General features: G+C 40.8%; 1 protein-coding gene across 5 annotated transcripts in view; it reads left to right on the forward strand.

The window, feature by feature from the left end:
* Positions 1 to 21,534, forward strand: part of COL14A1 (collagen type XIV alpha 1 chain) — a 242,711-nt gene that overhangs the window by 218,903 nt on the left and 2,274 nt on the right. For all 5 annotated transcript variants that reach the window (XM_068525322.1, XM_068525320.1, XM_068525323.1 and 2 more), the window contains exons 46-47: positions 19,389 to 19,466; positions 21,167 to 21,322. In XM_068525322.1, coding sequence (XP_068381423.1) covers positions 19,389 to 19,466; positions 21,167 to 21,322 — 234 coding nt within the window. The remainder of the gene's footprint in view (positions 1 to 19,388; positions 19,467 to 21,166; positions 21,323 to 21,534) is intronic.

Genomic DNA, 21,534 nt, shown 5'->3' on the forward strand with positions numbered 1-21,534 from the left:
AGCTAACTAGTACCTATCTGCTCTTGTGAGTCATATTGCTTTAATGAGATGGGTAGGATATACTCCTTTGATCAAATTTGAGATGTAAAATGCAGATTACCAAGATAATACCTCATGTTTATTCTTGATCCATGCCAACAGGCCATGTGCATTTCTGCCTTTGCACTTTTGGACACTTTGTTCTTCCCCCTTTGGAAATGTCCTTTCCTTTCCCTGCCTTATGTGCATCTTACTCTTAGTTCAAGGCTCAGCTTAACCCCTGTCTCATGCATGAAGTTTTTGTTGATTGTTCTAGACCAACAGATGTCTCCACCCCCTGAATACCTGATGCTCTGACCGTCTCTCCCACCCATTTTAGCAGTCATCACGTGTTAATGAACAGCATGATGGCAGAAAGCAGGGCTCAGGTCTGAACTGCATTGCAATAATAGGTCCTCACCAGATAATTGTTGCTTTGATTGCAACCCAGTTCTGATTTTCCTTTCTAAAGGGTTTTCCTGCGCCAGGGCACTAAATCGGCAGATGTAGAGAAGGATATAATTTCCTCGCAGTGTACCAACGATCTGGCAGCCAGGAATGTGGCCACCTCTGTCAACAGGACACCCTCTAATGGGGTCAGTGATGGATCAACTGTGACTCAGGGAGCACAGAGCCAGCGCCTGAGTCACTCTCGGCAAGTCACAAGTTGTCTTTGTTCTTTTTGGAAGTCCTGTCCTCGTTCCTGCCAGACTGAGTCTTTCCTGCTCTGCAAGAACACTTGAATGCTTAGATCAGAGAAAAATCAGCCAAGGGTCCTCAAACAGTGGTCCAGACAGCCCTTGAAATATGAATTTCCGTGATATAATTTTCTGACATACATGTATGTATATATTCTGAAAGAGTATAGTAGATAAGCAAAATCCTGTATTTCACAAACACAGGTAGGATGACAGTAAGAGAAAGTGAGAAATGCCCTTTGAGCATGAGGGAAGGTGATTTTGGTTGATCACCAACTGGGAGGGTGTGCTTTGGGATTTAAGGTGGGGGTTTATAGGCCAGCGCCCAGGGGACTTTTCATTCCCAGCAAAGTATTTCAATCCTGTTGCAACTGGGATTCATGGTTGCAAGGAGAACAATAATTAAAAAAAAAAAATGTTTATTGAAGTATAGTTGATTTACCATGCTGTGTTAGTTTCAGGTATACAGCAAAGTGATTCATGTTTTGATATTAGCCTTGTGGTCCAAAAACCCAGAAAAGATTGATACAGAAAAATGTCTGCCTTTCCACTAAATCAAAACAATAGAATTTTAAAACTGAAGAAACTTCAGCCATCTTTTCTCCTGACCCTCTCATTTTATATAAAAAAGAAGCTTATAAAGTTATCGAGGCCCAAAGAGGCTAGAAGTCAGCCAATGTCAGGACTGGAAATAAAAACCAGAGATCATGTTTGATTTTTTTTCTGTATAAAATATGATTATCACTATACTGTAGAATACAATTTTAAAAGGACACTTTATTATAATGAGTAAAAATAAGTACTATTACTAGGCAGTGTACTCAGACAAATAATAAGCTACAAAAGTAAGACTGAAAGAAATATGGATGTTGAGACTCTGGCATAGCATTGAGGGGAACCTCACTTTCTGCTGAGTCTTCATAAAAAAAAAAATTCATGACTCTATTGATTTGGCTAATTTTTCACCAGAAGTACTCCATCTGATTTCTCTATTCTAATTTTTCAAAAGTTTTTCAAACTTCTTAAAACATAATGAACAAGAAGAAATACATTTTACATCATGATGCAGTATGCATGTGCATGTGTGTGCATTCAAACCTGTATAACTGAGGCAAATAGAAATAATACTTTCCCTTACTATTGTTTCCTGTTTTCTTTTGTTAAAAGGCTGAGGGGCAGCATGGGGAATTCTGTTCAATACTCTGTAACAACCTATATGGGAAAAGAATCTGAAAAAGAAGAGATATATGTATATGTATAACAGTCACTTTGCTTTGCACCTGAAACTAATACAACATTGTATATCAACTATATTCCGATATAAAATTTAAAAAAAAAAAGACTAAGGGGCACCTTTGGATTTTGTGAGCTCAGTTTGAAATACACTGTTCTAGTTCAAGATCTTTGATTAACGCCATTCTTATCATTGAAGTGTCCAAAGAATATGCATTTTTAGAGAATAGAAATTACAAATATTCCTTCCACATTAGCTCGGTGAAGTAGATGACCATTCATGACTTTCCTTATTACCTAACAGAAGACTGGATTTTCACTCCATCTGATTGTCTTCCTCGCTCTCATTAACCCTTTGTCTCCTTTAACTTAATTTATTTATTTTATTTATTTATTTTTGGCTGTGTTGGGTCTTCGTTTCTGTGCAAGGGCTTTCTCCAGATGCAGCGAGCGGGGGCCACTCTTCATCGCGGTGCGCGGGCCTCTCACTGTCGCGGCCTCTCCCGTTGCGGAGCACAGGCTCCAGACACGCAGGCTCAGTAGTTGTGGCTCACAGGCCTAGCCGCTCTGCGACATGTGGGATCTTCCCGGACCGGGGCTCGAACCCGTGTCCCCTGCATTGGCAGGCGGATTCCCAACCACTGCGCCACCAGGGAAGCCCTCTCCTTTAACTTAAACAAAGTGTTTTTCATAAGATTGTGTGGAACAGTCTCTTAGCTGTCTTCTGCCATAGGTTGTAATAGAAAGAGAATCCTCAAAGTTTAATGATTCAAAGAGATCCTGCAGCTCACATTGTTCCTCCAAAGCTTAATTTAAACCCAGCTGAGACTTGGCTGATTATTGGCACCCAGAATTGAATGGGTTTGTTCCACTTGCATCACAGAAGCAAAATGTGATGTGCCTGCTTTCTCTCCTCACTTATACTACACTGTTAACTCATGTCAAAGAAAAGCGATTCCTCCATGGACTAGACTACATTTTTGCTGCCTTTCCCCATTAAACTCTGCACCATCTTCAGGTAAATGGCTCTATAGCCTGGCTTCCAAAATTTAGAAAAATGGGTGGGATCAGCTCTGAGGTTCCTCTCTTGTTCCTCTGTTGTTCCCTGAACTGTGACAATTGAGTCCTAACTATTCTGACCTTAACTCACTCTCCAATCAGCCTTGTGTGATTCTAACTAGATCCTCTTGACAACTCAATTTCTAATTCTGATCTCTGCATGTCATTCCCAGATGACTAATCTGTTTATTTCCTTATTCCATTTATTTAAATGTTCATTATCCACACTGATATCTTGAACCATCTATGAACCCAGACAACAGTAGCTTAGTTGGTCTAGAGTCCACAAAATTCAGTTTATTTATTTATCTGAAAAGAACTGGGAGATTTTCCTGATTTCAGTCTTCATGCAACTCCTTCAGTTTCCATGATTCTCCAAAATATATTGGATCAGAGGAACCATCCAACTAAAGATTTTCATGTTTAGATTGTATATCCATAACAGCTGGAATTCATAGCTGGTTTATTTTCTATAATAAATCAACAAATATTTATGAAATTCAAGGTTTATGTAAGGCTCTTGGCTGGGCAGTGTGTGAGATAATACTATGATTTATGGCTTTTGCTTATTATGTTAGGCGCCAAATGCATCTGCCAATATTGTGCTCGGTCCCATATATATAGTCTCATTTGGATAAAATAGAAGACACGGTTTGGATAAGGAAAGAATATGATATATCACTGAATGTACAAGTAGGGAGATGGCAACTGCTAAGCAAGTTATGTGGAAAGTACATGCTGTCAGAATTTAGAGGAAGACAGCACTGTGGCCTTTGATAAGAAATGGTACTATCATTTATTAAGCAATTACTTAATAAACCAGCAGTTGCTTAGTACATTATTAACGCTCATAAAACTTTTATGAGATCCGTATTAGCCCCATTTTTAGGTGAGGAAACTGAGGCTCAGCCAGATGGTCAATTGTCACAAAGGCCACACAGCTGAACAGCAGGGGACCAGAATTTAAATCCAGATGTGTATGATTCCAGAATATCTGTGCTTGCTCACCTCTGACCTTTTGTCACCTTTAAATTCATTGCTTGGTGGGGGTTTCACAGAGGAGGCCAGCACTGTGCAGGGTTTGGTGAACCCTGTTTCATTATGGCTCCTAATATCCACAGTTCATAGCATGTGAACTGCTAGACTAACCGGAGTGTTTTAGTGGGTTATAGTTGTACTATTTACAAGCTTCTTAATGCACTCTCTTCTGCTGGTGTTTGGATAGCCTTGGGGCATCCGTGACCCGGCAGATGACCAGCTTTTAGAAGTCAAAGCCTGTTTTGGGTACCTATGAACATGATAAAGACATTTTTTTTAAATTTATTATTTTTGGCTGCGTTGGGTCTTCGTTGCTACACGCGGGCTTTCTCTAGTTGCGGCGAGGAGGGGCTACTCTTCGTTGCAGTGCGCGGGCTTCTCATTGCAGTGGCTTCTCTTGTTGCAGAGCACGGGCTCTAGGCGCACAGACTTCAGTAGTTGTGGCTCATGGGCTTAGTTGCTCCACGGCCTGTGGGATCTTCCCGGACCAGAGCTCAAACCTGTGTCCCCTGCATTGGCAGGTGGATTCTTCACCACTGGGACACCAGGGAAGTCCCTGATAAAAACATTTCTTATGGTTATACATTTTGGCACTTGACAATTCTTCTAGATTTTAGCATAGGCCCAGTAGGGCAGTAACCTATAGGGAAATTGGTCATGGATCTGGCAATTTAAGATGCATGTATAGAAGTTATACTTCTATTATAGTATCTCAGCCTGGGGGCAAATAGGGAGAAACCTGGAACAAAGTAATTTAATCTTGTTTCACTTCTGATATTTTAGAAGAGAAACCGTTTTCACCTTACTATGTGTGATGCTGCTTTAGCTGGAAATAGCATGATGGGATGGAAAGAATGCAGTTTGGGGCATCAATCACATATGGGTTAGGATCCTAACTTTGCCACATACTAGCTATGTAATCTTGGCTGCTTAATCTTTCTGAATCTTCATTCATTCATTTAACCAGCATTTACTGAGCATCTACTACATGTCAGGCCTGGTGTTGGGTGTTAACAGCATAGTGGTAAACAGGGGATACAGCTCTTGCCTTTTATGTACTTAGCATAGAGACAGATATTAAACAAAAAAAATACATGAATAGCTTAATTTCAGTTTTTATGTGTTATAAAAAAATGTAGGTTGCTCTATGAACATGGAAGAGGGGACTCTGACTTACTTGCTGAGTCAGTGCTGTTTTAACCGAGACCTGAAAGTTTAGAAGTTTGCCATATCAGTAAGAAAGAAAGTCAGAAGAGAGCATTCTAGGCAAAGACAACAATAGCATGTGCAAAGATCCTGAGGTGGGAAGGGACTTGAAACCTATAAAGCCATGATTCTCAACCCTAGCAAACATATTGTCTCCTATTTATAACAAATAATTTGCAACATTTCTGTTACTGTTCTAAACTGAAACTTATAGATAATAAATATTACCTGCCTTCACACATAATTTTTAAAAAATAGAGTGTCCTACTGTGTAATATAAAGAAATAAAAGGAGAGTAATTTATGGTCAAATACTTTATTCCAATATACAGATTTCCAGCATAACTACAATGGAAACATAATGAAGAAATCAAAATGTACTTGTATTTAAGAATTATTAAAATGCAACAGCTCCAAATTCAAGATGATATAGTTGAGCTTTATCAATTACTTATGTCTCTGCATTTGTCTCTATTGTGTTCACAGTGAAGATCTATTAAGATAGCAAGTATATCATTGGCATTATGCAAATAAATGTAAATTACCTTCTCCTACTTTTTCAGGCACATGTTTTTTGGTTAACACATCTCTTGATTTTTCATTATGTCTTTTTTCCTACTAGACGGGGGTCATGTCTTTTCCTATGCCAGCACCTGGAAAAAGTTTACTGGAAATGACTGGAAGTTATCATTGCAAAGACTTTCCCTTTGCTGGACTCCATTGGTTTCTATAAATTTCATGAGCACTTTACGTCTGCTCTGTGGGATCAAATCTTTTGGATGTAAGAGCTCTAGTCACTCCAATATTATTATTGAGGATTAAAAAATATTAATATTGGAATGTCATTTTAATCAAGAGAAAATATCACGTTTGTCTAAAAGCTTGATGCTAGGGCAGTTTCTACCCTCTGTTGGCTCCCAGGATTAATTTGTTATTGTTCTTTGAGGATAAAATCCCTGAGTGACTTTTGAAGTCGGAAAATGCCTCTCCTTGAGCTTTCCCTGCCACCGAAGACCAAATTTCTAATGACTGAATGTAAAGAAAGACAATATTTAAAGGTCAATTTTTATCAGTCGGGTTCTGTGGTTAACTTGAAAAAGATGGTCTTTGTTTCAGAAAATGAGAAAAGGGGGATGGGAGAAGGATAAGATGAAACACAACTGAACTCCCCGAAGCAGACACAGATAGAAAGGGGATCGGCCATCTTCTGGTTGCCGTTAAGTCAGTGACACCACCTTTCAGAGGCAGAGAAGTGGTTGTCAGGGCAGCAGATGCTGCACACACACTAAAGCTAACACTGAGTCCCTTATGCTCGCGCCACAGTTTACTGTGAATCCACAGGCTGAGAAGTCTAGAGAAGAAGCTAGGTCCCCAGTGGATTCAAAGCTGGGAGAGAGAAGTAGGGTTCTTATGTTCAATTCCTGTGGCTGAAAAGAGCTGTTGGCATAGACGATACATTTGGCAGAAAACTTTGGTCACAAATTCAGAAATGAAGCGTAGTAGTTGTGAGCCAGGAATGCCTCAGTGGTAAGCATCTGTGAAACTTCTTAATGTCCCTTGTATCCTGGTTTATTCCTGGAAAAATTCTCTTTATGGGACAGATCAACTTGATGAAAGATAGAGGGCCAGTAGAGCTCTCATAATAAGTTACTGGTTGATGCTTAAATATTTACAAGTCTTCCCTGTGATGTTGTATTATGGTTGATACTCAGTTGCATGAGACATCGTCTTTTCATTGCTGATAGAAATCTACTGAAATACATGTTTGCCTTCTTCCTCTCTTGCTTTCCTATCCCCTCCCTCTCATATCCTGAGAGATGAATTCCAGAGAAATAAAGAGTTTTCTCTTTTCCCACCCATTAATTATCCGGTAAAGTCCAATTTGAATGTCCTTTGGAACAAGACCTTTCTCTGAAGGTTTGATGGATTGTGTTTTCCTAATGTGTAGTGACCTTAAGGCATTGACAATGAATGCTCTTTCTCTTTATCTCTTTGTACCATCTTTTATTTTGTAGGTTGTTTTTTTTTTTTCCTGTTACAGAGTGACCCTTTGCATTTACCATGGCTGCAGAAAGAAGCCCTATGTATTGATCTATTACTAAGAACAAATTACTCTAAAACTTAGAAGCTTAAAACAACAAAACATATATAATCATGGATTTTAATGGGTCTGGGATTCAGGAGTAGTTTAGCTGGGTGCTTCTGGCTCAGGGTCTCTCATGAGGTTGCAGTTAAGATGTCAGTCAGGGCTACAGTTATCTGGAGGCTCAAATGGGGCTGGCAGATCTACTTCCAGGATGGCTGGCTCACTCACTATCAAGAATGATTAGCAGGGTCTCAGGCCCTCCCTGACTACTCTGCTTATATTTGCATGAGAAGGATGAGGCTCTCCATAGGGATGCTTTGGATGTTCTCACAGCATGGCGGCCACTTTCCTCAGAGCCAGTAATCCCTGCCAGAGAGCAGGGATGAGTCCACAGTACCTTCTGTAACTAGTCCCAGAAGTCACAGCTGTGCTTTCATCATATTCTTTTTATTAGGAGGGAGTCACTAAGCCCTGCCCATGCTCAAGTAGAGGGGGACTAAGCTGTACATTTGAAGGGAGGAGCATAGAATTTTTGAATATGTATTTAATCACATTGTTCTAAATTAAACCAAGGTTTTCTGCCCTTGCCATGTAACCAGGGTGATGCTTTCATCTGTAAGAATGATTTCCACGCAGTCTGACTTCTAGCACACTTGTGAAGGGTTGGCTCATGCTGTGTCTGCCTGTTTTCGCCATTTAAATGGGTGTCTTTCTCTCCCACCTCCTTTAAATTATTCAAATGCCAGATGTAGCTTTTTAGAGGGAAATATAAGATGTAGATTTAAGCACCTTGAAAGAGTAGCACCTATTGGAAAAGGCTTTCCGTAGACTAACACTTTTCGTGTCCCTATTTCTGGAATTCATTGTAGTCAGGATAAAATCATTTGCCAGTCAAACACAAAGAATTATTTTAAAAAGTCATTGACAAATTAAAATTATCATTAAATTGTGTCCCCACGCTTCGTACTACTGTAATATGACTTACAATAACAAAAAACTGTAGCTGTTGTTTTGTTTTCTTTTTGCCATGAAAACTGATATAGTTGTTTCTGTAGCTTAAATTTCTTTTGAAATCCTTAATTGGAATGTCTGTGTAGTAGGTTGTAGCAGATTCTTTGCATTGGATTTCAGTCCTTGTCTTGGGTAATGGGTAATATGCTAGAAATACTCCCCAATGTTAATGCCATCTCAGGAAGATATCTTTGTGTAGTCCCGGGTTATGTTTTCCAGCCAGCTTCACTTCAAGTCTGTACCCTTTGCTCTAGCCAAACTGAACTGCTCAGGGCTCTCAGTATGAGTCAGCTTTTGCTGCATAAGAAACCACAAAAATCTCAGTAACATACAACAATAGATATTATTTCTCACCACATGTCTGTGGGAGGCAAGGGCAGCTCTGCTGTGCTGGGGCCCTGGCTGGGGGGGGCAGTAGCTCCCTAGAGTATGTTCTCCTTATGGCATTGGCAGAAATAAACAGGGCAACCCACCCACCAATCATATTTTAAACCTCTGTTCACATTATTGCCCACTGATATCCCATTGATTGAAGCAAGTCACATGGCCAAGTCAAAATCCAAGGGATAGGGAAATGCATGAGCCTGTTGCAAGAGAACAGATGCATAATTCTATTGCAGAATAGTGAAGAATTCAGACCACTGTTTCGGTTTACCACATCCTTCATACATGCCTTTTCCTTTCCATACTCAGTGCTGATTCCTGTTGTGCCCTGTTCTTATAGCCTTTCATGGATTTTCACATGCTATTCTGACTCCCCAGAACTCTCTTTCTTCCTCTGGCTCATTCAGACTCAAACTTTGAAACTCATCTCAAGAGTCAGCTCTGCCAGACCACTCATCCCTCACTGTGGTTTATTTGTTTGGCCAGTGTGTTTGTTGTTGCTACACTACATTATTCCAACTGGATGAACAGGTGGAAGATCTGAGTAACATCTCTCTCGTTTGTACTCCCTGGTCCCCAGACACATGCCTCCATCATAGCAGTTTCCCATTATATTGTAGTTGTTGGGATACTTGTCTGTCTTCCCGCTGGACTGTTAGTTCCTTGAATGGGACTGTGCCTTTCATCTCTGCATCCTCCACAAGGAGGCTGAACAAATATTTGACAAATGAATGGATGGCTGATCCCTACCTCATTACTGTGTAAAACATGTCATTTAGCACCAAGGTAGAATATACTTTCTTGAATTGTCCTTTATTGGTTTCACCTCTGTTAATCCTGTTTCACCAATGAGACTACATGCTCCCCACAACCCAAATTTAATGTCTGTTTTCCTTTTATTCCTCATAATACCTGTTATCTGATAGTTATTTCATGACTCATAAGAGATTTATGGTGTTAATTACCACTTGGCTAGCTTTTTGGCTGCCATTTCTCATTCAACCCTAGAGCCATGATAAAAGCAGAAGCCCATGTGGTTTAGTTTATCAATCTAAAGACATCCTGTTAATAGCCAATGACTGCCAAGTTGACAACGTCAGCATTTTCTTCAAATCATCATCATATAATTTTAGCCAGAAAAGCAGGGAGAAATTTTTAAATAGAAGTTTTGGTTATACTGGGTATATTTTATATGCATTTCCCAAATGCATAGAAAAATCATTGGATATTTCAGTGCCCAAATTTAAGTGTGTCTAATTTAGATGTCTGTGGTAAAAAGGTCAAAGGATCTTCTGCCTATATTGCCTCTGTGTGTGGTGTGTGTGTGTGTGAGCATGTGCGCACACACAAATAATCTGGAAATAGAGAAAGAGAGAGACTCCCTTTACTTTATTTTTTATCATTTTTTCTTCCAGTTTTATTGAGATATAATTAACATACACTGTATAAGCTTAAGGCATACAGCATAATGATTTGGCTTACCTACGCCGTGAAATGGTTACCACAGTAAGTTTAATGAGCATCCATCATCTCGTATAGATACAAAATTAAAGAAATTGGAAAAAAATGTTTTTTTCTTGTGAAAATATTTTTCTCTTAGGATTTACTCTCTTGACAATTTACATATATAATGCACAGCAGTATTAATTATTTTTATCATGTCATGCTTTCCATCCCTAGTACTTATTTATCTTATAAGTGGAAGTTTGTACATTTTGACGTCCTTCATCCAATTCTCTTTTCCCCACTCCCTATCTTTTAAATGTAGAAATGTACTTTGGCATTTTCTAAATTTCTGGCCTTGAACATAAACAAGTGAAATGGAAGTATACCATGTACTAGTTTATATGATAAAACTAAAGCTGTTTATATTAGCTATGATAAACCATTTTCGGTGAATTTTTTGACATGGCTTTTAAAGCAATAAATACATTATAATAAATAAGTATACCAAATGCATTTGTGTAGATGGGTGAAAACATACATAGAGAAGATATATTCATTAACCCTTTCCATTTTCATTGGTTCTAGATTTAACTTTGACATTAAATTATTATGTGAATATAGCAAAGCAATTTGACTTTTCTGGACTTTTTACTAGCTCGGAAAAACATGATGAAATCCTAGATATAGGATGTATTTATCTTAATAGTGATTCTTCATGCTTATTATGAAGGGCTGTTGGCCGTAACACATTTTGTTTTAAACTCCATAGACCCTGGCCTTGTCCCAAAGCCCTGACAAAACTCCCTTCTTTTCCGAGAATGGAGAGCATCACATCACTTTTCAGTTCTGTAAAGAATAAAGACCAGACCAAGCTCTAATTTAAATATCTATTTAAATACCATCAAATGGCTGAATATTCATGCTGAACCTACAATACTCATTTTTTAAGCTATAGCAATTGGCTCATTTTCCTGCTAACTTTGTATCATTTATAATTTTCCCAACAGTCAGTGCTGGAAATGATATGGTGTTTGAGGAAGAGCAATCAAAACTTTGGAGCTGAAAGTGATAGATTGGCGTTTGGTGTGACATTCTTATTATGTACCTATGAGGTCATAATATCAGTGGCAAAACTAGATGGACAAAACACCAGGATTCCTGGTGCCCTATTTAATCCCTGTTCTCTTTTGCTCCACCCCTGCAGTTGTGAACTGTCAACCTGCAAACAACGAGATAGGGTTAGTGTGTGTTGATGAGCTGGGTACCTCATCATCTTCTCTCCTCTCTCCTCCCTTCTCCCTCCTTCACTGCCTCCTCCCTCTGTGCTTCCCCCTGCCCTCCACTGCCCAGATGTAAGTGTGTCTAATTTAGATGTCTGTGGTCAAAAGACCTGAGGACCTCCTGCCTATATTATCATGTCTCTGAGTGATAGAAAACATGGAAGTGCAAAATATCCTGTTGTCTTGCTCTTGATCTGGTTAGTGGGTTCCTTTGGCTACTGGGTAGCCCTATTTAATGATTCAATGCGTTTTCCTCAGCTTTTCAGTGCGACTAGCACAGTGTTTATTGGTGGGGTTGAGCTCTGCGGGATTTTGGTCCACCTCAGCTAGTTGTATTGCTTTGTAGCATCCAGCAGAGGCAGACCCAGGTTTTGTGGGTCCCGAAGCTTAAACAGTTTGAGTTCCTCTTTAAGAAAAATAGTATGACTTACAAACAAGAAAAAAAGGGCAAAAAAGGGTAGGTAGAAAGTATTGAAGCAGCTCTATGCACTTAAGGGCCCATATTCAAATTCAGTCTGATACACAAAATTTGTCCTGATGTGGCCTAGACCACTCCCCAGCCAGCAGCCGCCAAAGCTATTCCAAACCATTTCTAGCTCCCCAGGCATGCCCTGTTCTCTCTCATCAGCAAGCCTTTGCGTGTGCGTTTCCATCCACCCTTTCTTTCCTTGGCTAATGCCTGCTCTTCAAGACTTAACTTCAAGGGTCAGCTCTTTTGGAAAGCGTTCTGAGATTCCCCACAGATGCTCATTTTGACGCCCTCATATTTTGTTGTTGCAATTCTCATACCGCATTATAGCTACTCGTTTGTCTGTTTTCTCTACTGCATGGTGACCTGTGACAGGCAGGAAGGATGCTTTTGACTCTGAATTCTCAGCATCTGATATTAGGACTGGACTGGGAGTTTGCCTTCGGTTTGCTCCTCTCCCTCCTTTAGCTGTGCATCACCGTGCTTCCAGGCTCCTTTGTCCTCTGCTCCTGAGCAGGTTCAGCCAATGGGAGGCACTGCGGAGGATTAGAGGGTAAGAGGAGGAGAAGAGTCAGACTCTTTCTCCTCTTAGCCCCACCCCTGCCTCCTCTGCCACTCCAGCTGTGGCTACAGCCCCTGTGTGGCTCCTGCTTCCACTGGAGCATCTCTCACTCTCATTCTAGATCCTACCAGAAGGCTCCAGGCACACCATTTCCTCTCTTTGTTCCTGCACACCTAGGGGTGATAGTTGCTTCCTGCTGTTGCTAATGTTATGGGTTGCCTCATCATTTCTATTTGGCTTCTCAGTCCTTCTGTCACCCATGTAACCAAATCCCTGTATTAAATTCCCTCTGCCTGAAAGATCTAGAGTGGTTTACCTTTCCCTGGCTGAGCCCTGAATTATAGAGGCATACTAGATGGCTAGTTGTTTTATGAAAAAGGCAATAGGGAGAGGGACCCTTAGCAATGGTTTGCAAAGATTCTTTTACATTTAGAACCAATATGTATTTTGCAGTCTTGGCCACCATAGTACAAAATGTGGAGCTGCACATGCTGGTACTAATCCTATGGGTCAAGCATGTAAAAATAGCAGAGCCTGGAAAAGGACATAAAATACTTGGTGGATTGAGTCCAATTAATGTGCCACCTTGTAGCTAGGTACTTGATCCAGTACCTTGTACCTAGCAGGCATTCAAGCATACATTGAATGAAAAACAGACTCTACTTGGAATTTATCACCAGCCATTTCCCAGGCAACAGACAATATAATAACACAGCTGAAGCCTTGTCTCACATTTTCTGCGGCTTCTTGGTAGAATTACAATGAAAACATTACCCAGGCCTTGCATATCTGCCTGGGCATAAATTCTGAGAGTTGCTCAGAATGTCTGGAATAAAGAGGGAATGTCTCTGCTCCATGGAGTAGCATAAGACTCCAGCCTGAGTGCTTGGTGTGGTCATGGGACCATAGAAGTGGGTAAAATCTTCCCACTCAGAGGCCAACAGGCCAAAGAAAATAGGAAACTGATAACCAAAGGCCAGATCCTGGGCAAATCATCAGTGTGAGCAGGATAAATCCTATTAAAATCAACCCCAAGTATTGCTCAGAGCAGAGGGCAAGTGTGTAAACCAAGGGAAGTAAGTTGAGGAAATACGATAACCACAGGGCTGATTTCTGAGCGTGGGACCAGAGAAAATGTGCAGATTGATTGGACAGGCAGTTCAGGAAGCCATGACTACAGCAAACAAGACAAACTCAGCCTCTAAGTCCAGCTTGGGATGGAGAGGCCGGGAGTGTTGTGGTTAAGTGTATAGGCCTCAGAATCAACCTGCCTATGTTGAAATCTTGGCTCTGTTACTTACTAGCTAAGGACAAATGACTTAACCTCTCTGAATCACAGGCCTCTTTTAGGGTTAAGAGTAGTGCCTGCCATCTTGGTTCTTGTGAAGACTCTAAGTGAGTTTATACATGTAAAGCATCTAGCATTCAAAACCTGGTGAGGCCATTTATAGGAATAGCTGATACACCAACTGGTCACATTCTTGGTTTGTCAAAATCTGCAGTCAGACCTTGTATTTCATTCATTCATCATATTTCTTGAGTGACTAATATGTGCCTGGTACTAGGAATATAATGATGAACTAGAACAAACATGTCTCTGCCTTAGTAGATCTGTAAAAGAAAATAGTGGAGGGTCAGTGTTAGATTAGTAGTAAGGGAGAATCAGGTAGCCCTGATGTGGTTTCTAATGAGACTTTTTTTTTTTTTTTTTTTTAATTTTTAGCTGTGTTGGGTCTTTGTTTCTGTGCGAGGGCTTTCTCTAGTTGCGGCGAGCGGGGGCCACTCTTCATCGCAGTGCGCGGGCCTCTCACTATTGTGGCCTCTTTTGTTGCGGAGCACAAGCTCCAGACGCGCAGGCTCAGTAGTTATGGTGCACGGGTTTAGTTGCTCCGTGGCATGTGGGATCTTCCCAGACCAGGGCTCGAACCCATGTCCCCTGCATTGGCAGGCAGATTCTCAACCACTGCGCCACCAGGGAAGCCCTCTAATGAGACTTTTAAAAAAGAAAGAATATGACAAATATACCACTCTACTGAGGGATGTTGATAATGGCGGAGGCCATGCAAGTGTAGGGGGTGGGGATATTCGGGAACTCTCTCTACTTTCTCTTCAGTATGGCTGTGAACCTACGACTGCTCTAAAAAAGTAAAGTCTATTTTAAAAGTTTCAAAAAAGAAAGGAAGAAGAGAGTAAGATCTTAAAATTTTAATGAGAGTAAGATCTAAGAGAGTAGATCATAAAAATTCTCATTAAAAAAAGAAAATAGAATGAACGAATAAATAATAGAAAAGATTTTATTCTATTCTAAATATTTTTGGTAACTCCACAGAAAACTAAGGATATTTTAATCTTAGCTAAATCATATTTTTGGTACGTTAGATCTTCATTTATATCAGCTATGCTCAATTTTTTAAAAAATTTTATTTATTAATTTTTGGCTGCGTTGGGTCTTCGTTGCTGTGCGCAGGCTTTCTCTAGTTGCAGCGAGCGGGGGCTACTCTTCGTTGTGGTGCGCGGGCTTCTTATTGCAGTGGCTTCTCTTGTTGTGGAACACGGGTTCTGGGCACACGGGCTTCAGTAGTTGTGGCGTGTGGGCTCAGTAGTTGTGGCTCGTGGGCTCTAGAGCGCAGGCTCAGTAGTTGTGGCGCACGGGCTTAGTTGCTCCGCAGCACGTGGGATCTTCCCGGACCAGAGCTCAAACCCGTGTCCCCTGCATTGGCAGGTGTGCTCTCAACCACTGCACCGCTAGGGAAGTCCCTATGCTCATTTTTAAAAAAAATGACAGAAACGTAAATTTAATTGGAGTCCATGATATTCATCTCTAAATGACACTAGTAGTTAATATTGCCACATAAGGAACTTGTCAGAAAAAAACAGTTTTCACAAAAGCCAGGCATGTGAGAGTAAAAGCAGAGTTCCAGCCTAAAGATTTTTTTTTTTGATCCTTCAAAGGTCATGCTTGCTTTTTACCAGTCAGCTGCATTTTGGTGTAGACATTCAGTCATTTCGTTAGCCTTCCAGTATTTACTGGACACCTACTATGTGTGAGATTGTGCTTGGATCTGACACTAGAGCAATAAATAAGGCACGATCCCTGCAGTCATCAGGCTCATGGTGCCGGGCGAGATGAACATGAGAACAAGCAATGCAATGGGATAAGTGCCAAAGGAGGCACAGATAATACGGAAGCAAATCATTCATTCATTCATTCATTTGTTCATTCAATATTTGTGGGTTAGGTACTATGTGGAAGGCACCATAGAAATGTTGGGGATATAGCCATGATTGAGATAGATAATCCTTGCCCCTTGGAATTTGTTGTGCTTCTGCCTGTTGTGGTTGTAAAGAAGCTTTGAGTTGAGTCTTTAAGAATGAGTAGTATTTATGGAGACACCCAAGGTGGAAAGGGTATTTCTGGAGGGAATATCCTGTGAACTCAGGAGTCCCCATGTCTTTGCGGAAAAGATGCTGGTACTTAGCTCTGGTGACCCCATCTCAGCACCAAATGGCCCCACCTTGGACCCTCACAAAAGAGATGTATGAGAGAGCCCTTATTATGGGTGATGACTGCATTTTGTCTGTAAAGAATGACTATGCCCAGACTTTATTGTCATTTCATGGACAGTCACAGGCTGACATTTTAGAACATTTGATTTCCTTCCTTTTAATTACAGCCTATGAGGCTTATCAAAAGTATATCCAGTTCTATTCTTAGAGATCTGAGGTCTCTAAGCTTAGCCTTCAATTTCAGTCCTCATCTTAGGTACTTAAATAGTGTTCTGTTTTTTTTTTTAACTCTATTTATGTATGTATGTATGTATATATGTATTTATTTTTGGCTGCTTTGGGTCTTCATTTTTGCGCGGGCTTTCTCTAGTTGGGGCAAGCGGGGGCTACTCTTTGTTGGGGTGCGCAGGCTTCTCATTGCAGTGGCTTCTCTTGTTGCAGAGCATGGGCTCTAGGCTCACAGGCTTCGGTAGTTGTGGCACAGGGGCTCAGTAGTTGTGGCTCACAGGCTCTGGAGCACAGGCTCAGTAGTTGTGGTGCACGGGCTTAGTTGCTCCATGGCATGTGGGATCTTCCCGGACCAGGGCTCGAACCCATGTCCCCTGCATGGGCAGGTGGATTCTCAACCACTGGGCCACCAGGGAAGTCCCTTAAATGGTGTTTTTTAACATGTTTTTTTCATTCCAAAAAAAAGATTTATCAGTTGTCATGGACCTGAGTATTCCTTCAGTCTGAGAAACACAAGTGAAGACATAGACAAATATTGATATATTAGCCTACATGTAGTTGGAACATTTCATAACTTCAAGGATAAGGAAATCTAAAATCCTCTGTTAATATATAACTATATCCTTAAAAGCTTTTTTCTTTTTTTTTTTTTTTTCTTTTAAGGCATCTTGAGGGGCTGGAATATTCTTTTGAGGACCTTCCTCTCTTACTTTGACTTGTATTGCAGATAATAACAAATGCCACTTGCTTTTCTCTACATAATTAGAAAATTAAAACAACCAGACGTTCTACACCCCAGTCTTCCCCACCTTTTGCTTTCTTTGTGAATAAGCAAAGGATAGGTCAGGAAACTCTTATCAGGGGCTTATTCCCAAGGATACTGTCCTGGATGTCCTCTTCAGCCTACGTCTTCCGCTTGTGGAGAATCCGCGAGAAACCATGTCCTTACCATTGATCCTTAGGTACTGTAAGGTCACGGGAGGCCTCTGAGTAACTGTGCGTTTAATCACGCAGCCTGCTGTTAGTCATCGGTGTATTTTCTTGTGTTCTAATTCTTTAAAAATCAGTGGTTCCCTGTGGGGAAAGCAACTCCAACTCTCACAGAAGAAGAGGCTATTTCTGCTAAATTTCCAGATGCACGTTAGGACACAATTGTTCACAAGTGAGGGAGCATCTACCTCCTATTAAAAAAGGTACTCACAGGACTTCTCTGGTGGCACAGTGGTTAAGAACCCGCCTGCCAATGCAGGGGACACAGGTTTGAGCCCTGGTTCGGGAAGATCCCACATGCTGCAGAGCAACTAAGCCTGTTTGCCACATTTACTGAAGCCCGCACACCTAGAGCCCGTGCTCTGCAACAAGAGAAGCCACTGCAATGAGAATCCCACACACCACAACGAAGCATAGCCTCCGCTCGCCGCAACTAGAGAAAGCCCGTGCGCAGCAACGAAGACCCAACACAGCCAAAAATAAAATAAATAAATAAAAAGCAAAAAACCAAAAGTACTCACTCCAATTATTACCCAGTTAGCTAAACTAGTAGCTATTTGAGTAACGCCCAGTAGATGTACTCATGGTGATTTTCTGTCTGAACAACTTGATTTAGCAATTGAGCATTAGGTATTGGCTTGTCTGAGTAAGTTATGTGATTTTTAAACTCAGATGTGATTGTAGTTTTACTTTTGAGAAATAACTCTCTTCCTGTCAGTTCCTAGGAGAATAGTGAGTCTCGGAACAGGAGGTCAGAGGCTCAGTGGTCAATGCCCTGCCCTCTTCCTGCAGTACTTGTCTTTTGTGAGCTCAGAAAACACCACCAAGGCCACATGCAATAGACATGGATGTTAGGGAAGCATTGAGGTGGATGGAGCAGCCCTGAGGACCGCTAACAAGGAAGAAGGGCTTTTTTAAAGGTGACAGGTATACCTTGATCCCAAGAGGTGGTCAACAAAGAACACAGCAGACATCAAAACTTCAAACGAAAGGACAATCAGTATATATGCATTGTAGAAAAAAAACTGCTATTCCCAGAGCAAATACTACATCAATACCTTTCTTTCTGGAAGTTACAAACCAAGATGTTAAAAGTGGTTATTTTCTAGGACTGGAGTCCTTGCTTTTTGTACCTTCTAATTTGCCTACAGTGAATATGTATTGCACTTAGAAGGGAAAAAAAAGTTATTTGTAACTTTAAACACTTTAGATCATTTGCATGCCTGCTGCCTATCAAATTGATTATTTTCCTTTATTTATGTTCCCTCCTAGGCTTTGCCAGTTCACACATAATTTCTTTGTAATTACGAAGAGATGTAGTTCTGCATTCTATTATTTCAAAGTATTGTTGTACATGAAAAACAGATACTAGAGACTTTCTGTGATGCGAGCCAGGATGACCCAGACCCCAGTCTGGTGCTCCTCTCTGTCTGACGAATCGGGCCTCAATATAGCATGCTGTCACCTGTTCAGCAGTCTTGTGATAGGACCCATTTGGACGATGAGGTGTCAGAGCATGTATTTCTCTGTTTTTCTGCCTGTAAAAATGTATAGTTTGTGAACAACACCGTAAATTATTTGGAATAAGAAGTTTGTTCAGTGGAAAAGAAACATGAATAGGTTTAGATTTTTATGGGGCTGAATCAGCCAAATCAAACACAGGCTTTCCTGAACCTTCCAAGTTTTTAATGGAAACTCACGCTCTTTAGAACTTTGCTGCCTAATTATAATTCATGCCTTTTGCAGATACATTACAGGGTGGACCAAAAGGAAAATGTTAGATATGTCCACTTGTGATTTCTATTGTGTTACTCGTGGGGTGCCAACTGCATACGTCCAATGGCCTGGTGCGTGCAAAGACACAGGCCAGATCCCTGCAGGCTGAGCCACTTCAGTGGGAGGGAGGACGATAAACTTGCAGTATTACAAATACAGAGGACAAGCTCAGATACAGAGCCAGCCTTCTGTATGTGGTTGTGCAGAAGTCACCAGTGTCAGGATTCAATTTAAAAGTCCCATGATAACCATAGCCCTAAATCAACCCTCATCATTGTCTTCATCAGCGATGTCCTTTCGAAACCCAGAAAAACAGAGCCACCCAGATTTCATTTTAAGCAGAGCTTTCTTTTCTTTTCTTTTCTTTCTTTCTTTCTTTTTCTTCTTTTTTTCAATAGGTTTAACTGGTGTAAAGGGAGATAAAGGAAATCCAGGCATTGGAACTCAAGGTCCAAGAGGCCCCCCTGGGCCAGCAGGTAACTCTTCCTACCTAACAGGAAACTGCAAGATGGAAATCCTAAATCTTTATATTCACTTGACATTGCAGGTGAGGCAAATGGCCATATTACATCCTTGTGTCCACTGGAATGGCTATATTTCTCGTTCCTTTCACTGGAAGGCCAGTTTGTTAGTAATGAACCTCCCAATACACAAGCCCCCAAAGATACAGCATATTCTGGGATCTTATTGGTTGCATGAGTTAGGCTGGGCTAGGCTATGCTGTAGTAACAAATCAATCCCCAATGCTTAGTGGATTGATACTTACCCAAAGTTTGATGTGGGTAGGGTAACTTTCCCCCCGTTTTGGAACAAAAGGCCTTAAGGAGAAAGATAAAGGAGGCACATCAACTTCCTGAATGCAGGATGAAAGATGTCATTTCCAGTCATATTTCACTGGCTGAAACTAGTCATATAGCCCCAGCCGACCTGTAAGGGAGTCTGAAAATCTAGGGGAACACATGGATATTTGATGAACACTCGTAGTTTCTGCCACCATGGTCATCTTACTGAATGAGTTTTGTGTATTTTACTATGTGCTTTTAGAATGGGCTCCAGATGATCATACTCTTTTATTAAAGTTATGAGTTTACAATCCTATTGTATATTTACAATTCCCGTCTTAGCCATATTGAATCAAATGACTTACCGATTTTTCTTTCCAACCTAATGATGATTTTGGAAAATACTTTTTGTAGGAGAGATTCCTAATGCAATGGATTCACTTTGAGTATAAATACTCCTGTTGTTAGAGATTGTATGAGGAACTGATCTAGCTCGTGCCTTACACAGAATGAGTGGTTGGTGAATGTTAATTGAACGGAACTGAATGCATCTGAGAGTCACAACGCTTTTCAAATATAAGGTGATAAGTGTTCCTAATTTTCATTTTGGTTCTAGTTGAAGAGTTTCATTTCTAGTTGAAAAAGGCCTTCTAAACACTGTTGGAATCCAGGCCTAAAGCAAAACAAAACAAATGCATCAACCAGAAAAATTCCAGACTGACATACTTCTTAAATTCACAAAAATTTTAATGCCCCTCTCACTTTCACTCAATGTAAGTTCTCAACTGATTCAAGCTAGCCTAAAGAAATTTTGGATTCGTATATTGGGTCCAATTTCAGAATTCTCATTTTTCTCCTCCAGTATAATTTCTTTCAAATTTAGACTAATTTATTCCAATTATCTGGGGCCATAAACCAGTATAAGTTATAAGGTTGAGATCAAGTGTGTTCATGTGTGTGTGCACATGTATGTGTGTGTGCACATGTATGTGTGTGCACATGTATGTGTGTGCACATGTATGTGTGTGTGTGTGTGCGCATGCCCATACACTGAATTCATAAGGAACCTGCATTGGGAAACAGAAGCTCCATAAAGAAAACAAGGTTGACAGTGGTATGCTCCTTTCCCTTTCATATCCAAGAGGTGATAAAAAAAGACTACATTTTTCTGGTTTCCTGAGCTGATTGAAAGCATTGACCTCCAGGAGAACATGTGATTGCAGTAGGATCCTCTGTCCAGGAATAGAACTCAATGAGTAGAGAGAGGCAGATCACCCTAGTTGTTAAGATGTGTAATATGGCTTCTTGTAAGAGTTAGTTTACTTCTTGGTAGTCTGAAAACTCACCCTGTGATGATAAAAGACCAACTGTTTTCATTGGTGGGTACTTCGTAGGTCCTTCCGGGGAAAGTCGGCCAGGAAGCCCTGGACCCCCTGGCTCTCCTGGACCAAGGGGTCCACCAGGTCACTTGGGGGTGCCTGGACCACAAGGTCCTTCTGGCCAGCCTGGATACTGTGACCCCTCTTCATGTTCTGCCTACAACGTAGGAGGTAAGTGGCAGCCCTTGTGGGCTTTGAGCAATGTCTTACTATGCTTAGTATCATAATGGTGAGGGTGCTATAAAAGCAGACCTATTATGGGCAGGAAGCAGAGCTTGAATTGCTCACTACCTTTTAAATTATCCAGAGGCATCTTCTGTAAAGTACAAATTAATATAGAGGTTACCCCTGAAGAGGAAGTTTAAAATAATACCACATCTAAG

Source organism: Eschrichtius robustus, chromosome 17 (assembly GCF_028021215.1).
Source record: "Eschrichtius robustus isolate mEscRob2 chromosome 17, mEscRob2.pri, whole genome shotgun sequence".
Taxonomy (NCBI): Eukaryota; Metazoa; Chordata; class Mammalia; order Artiodactyla; family Eschrichtiidae; genus Eschrichtius; species Eschrichtius robustus.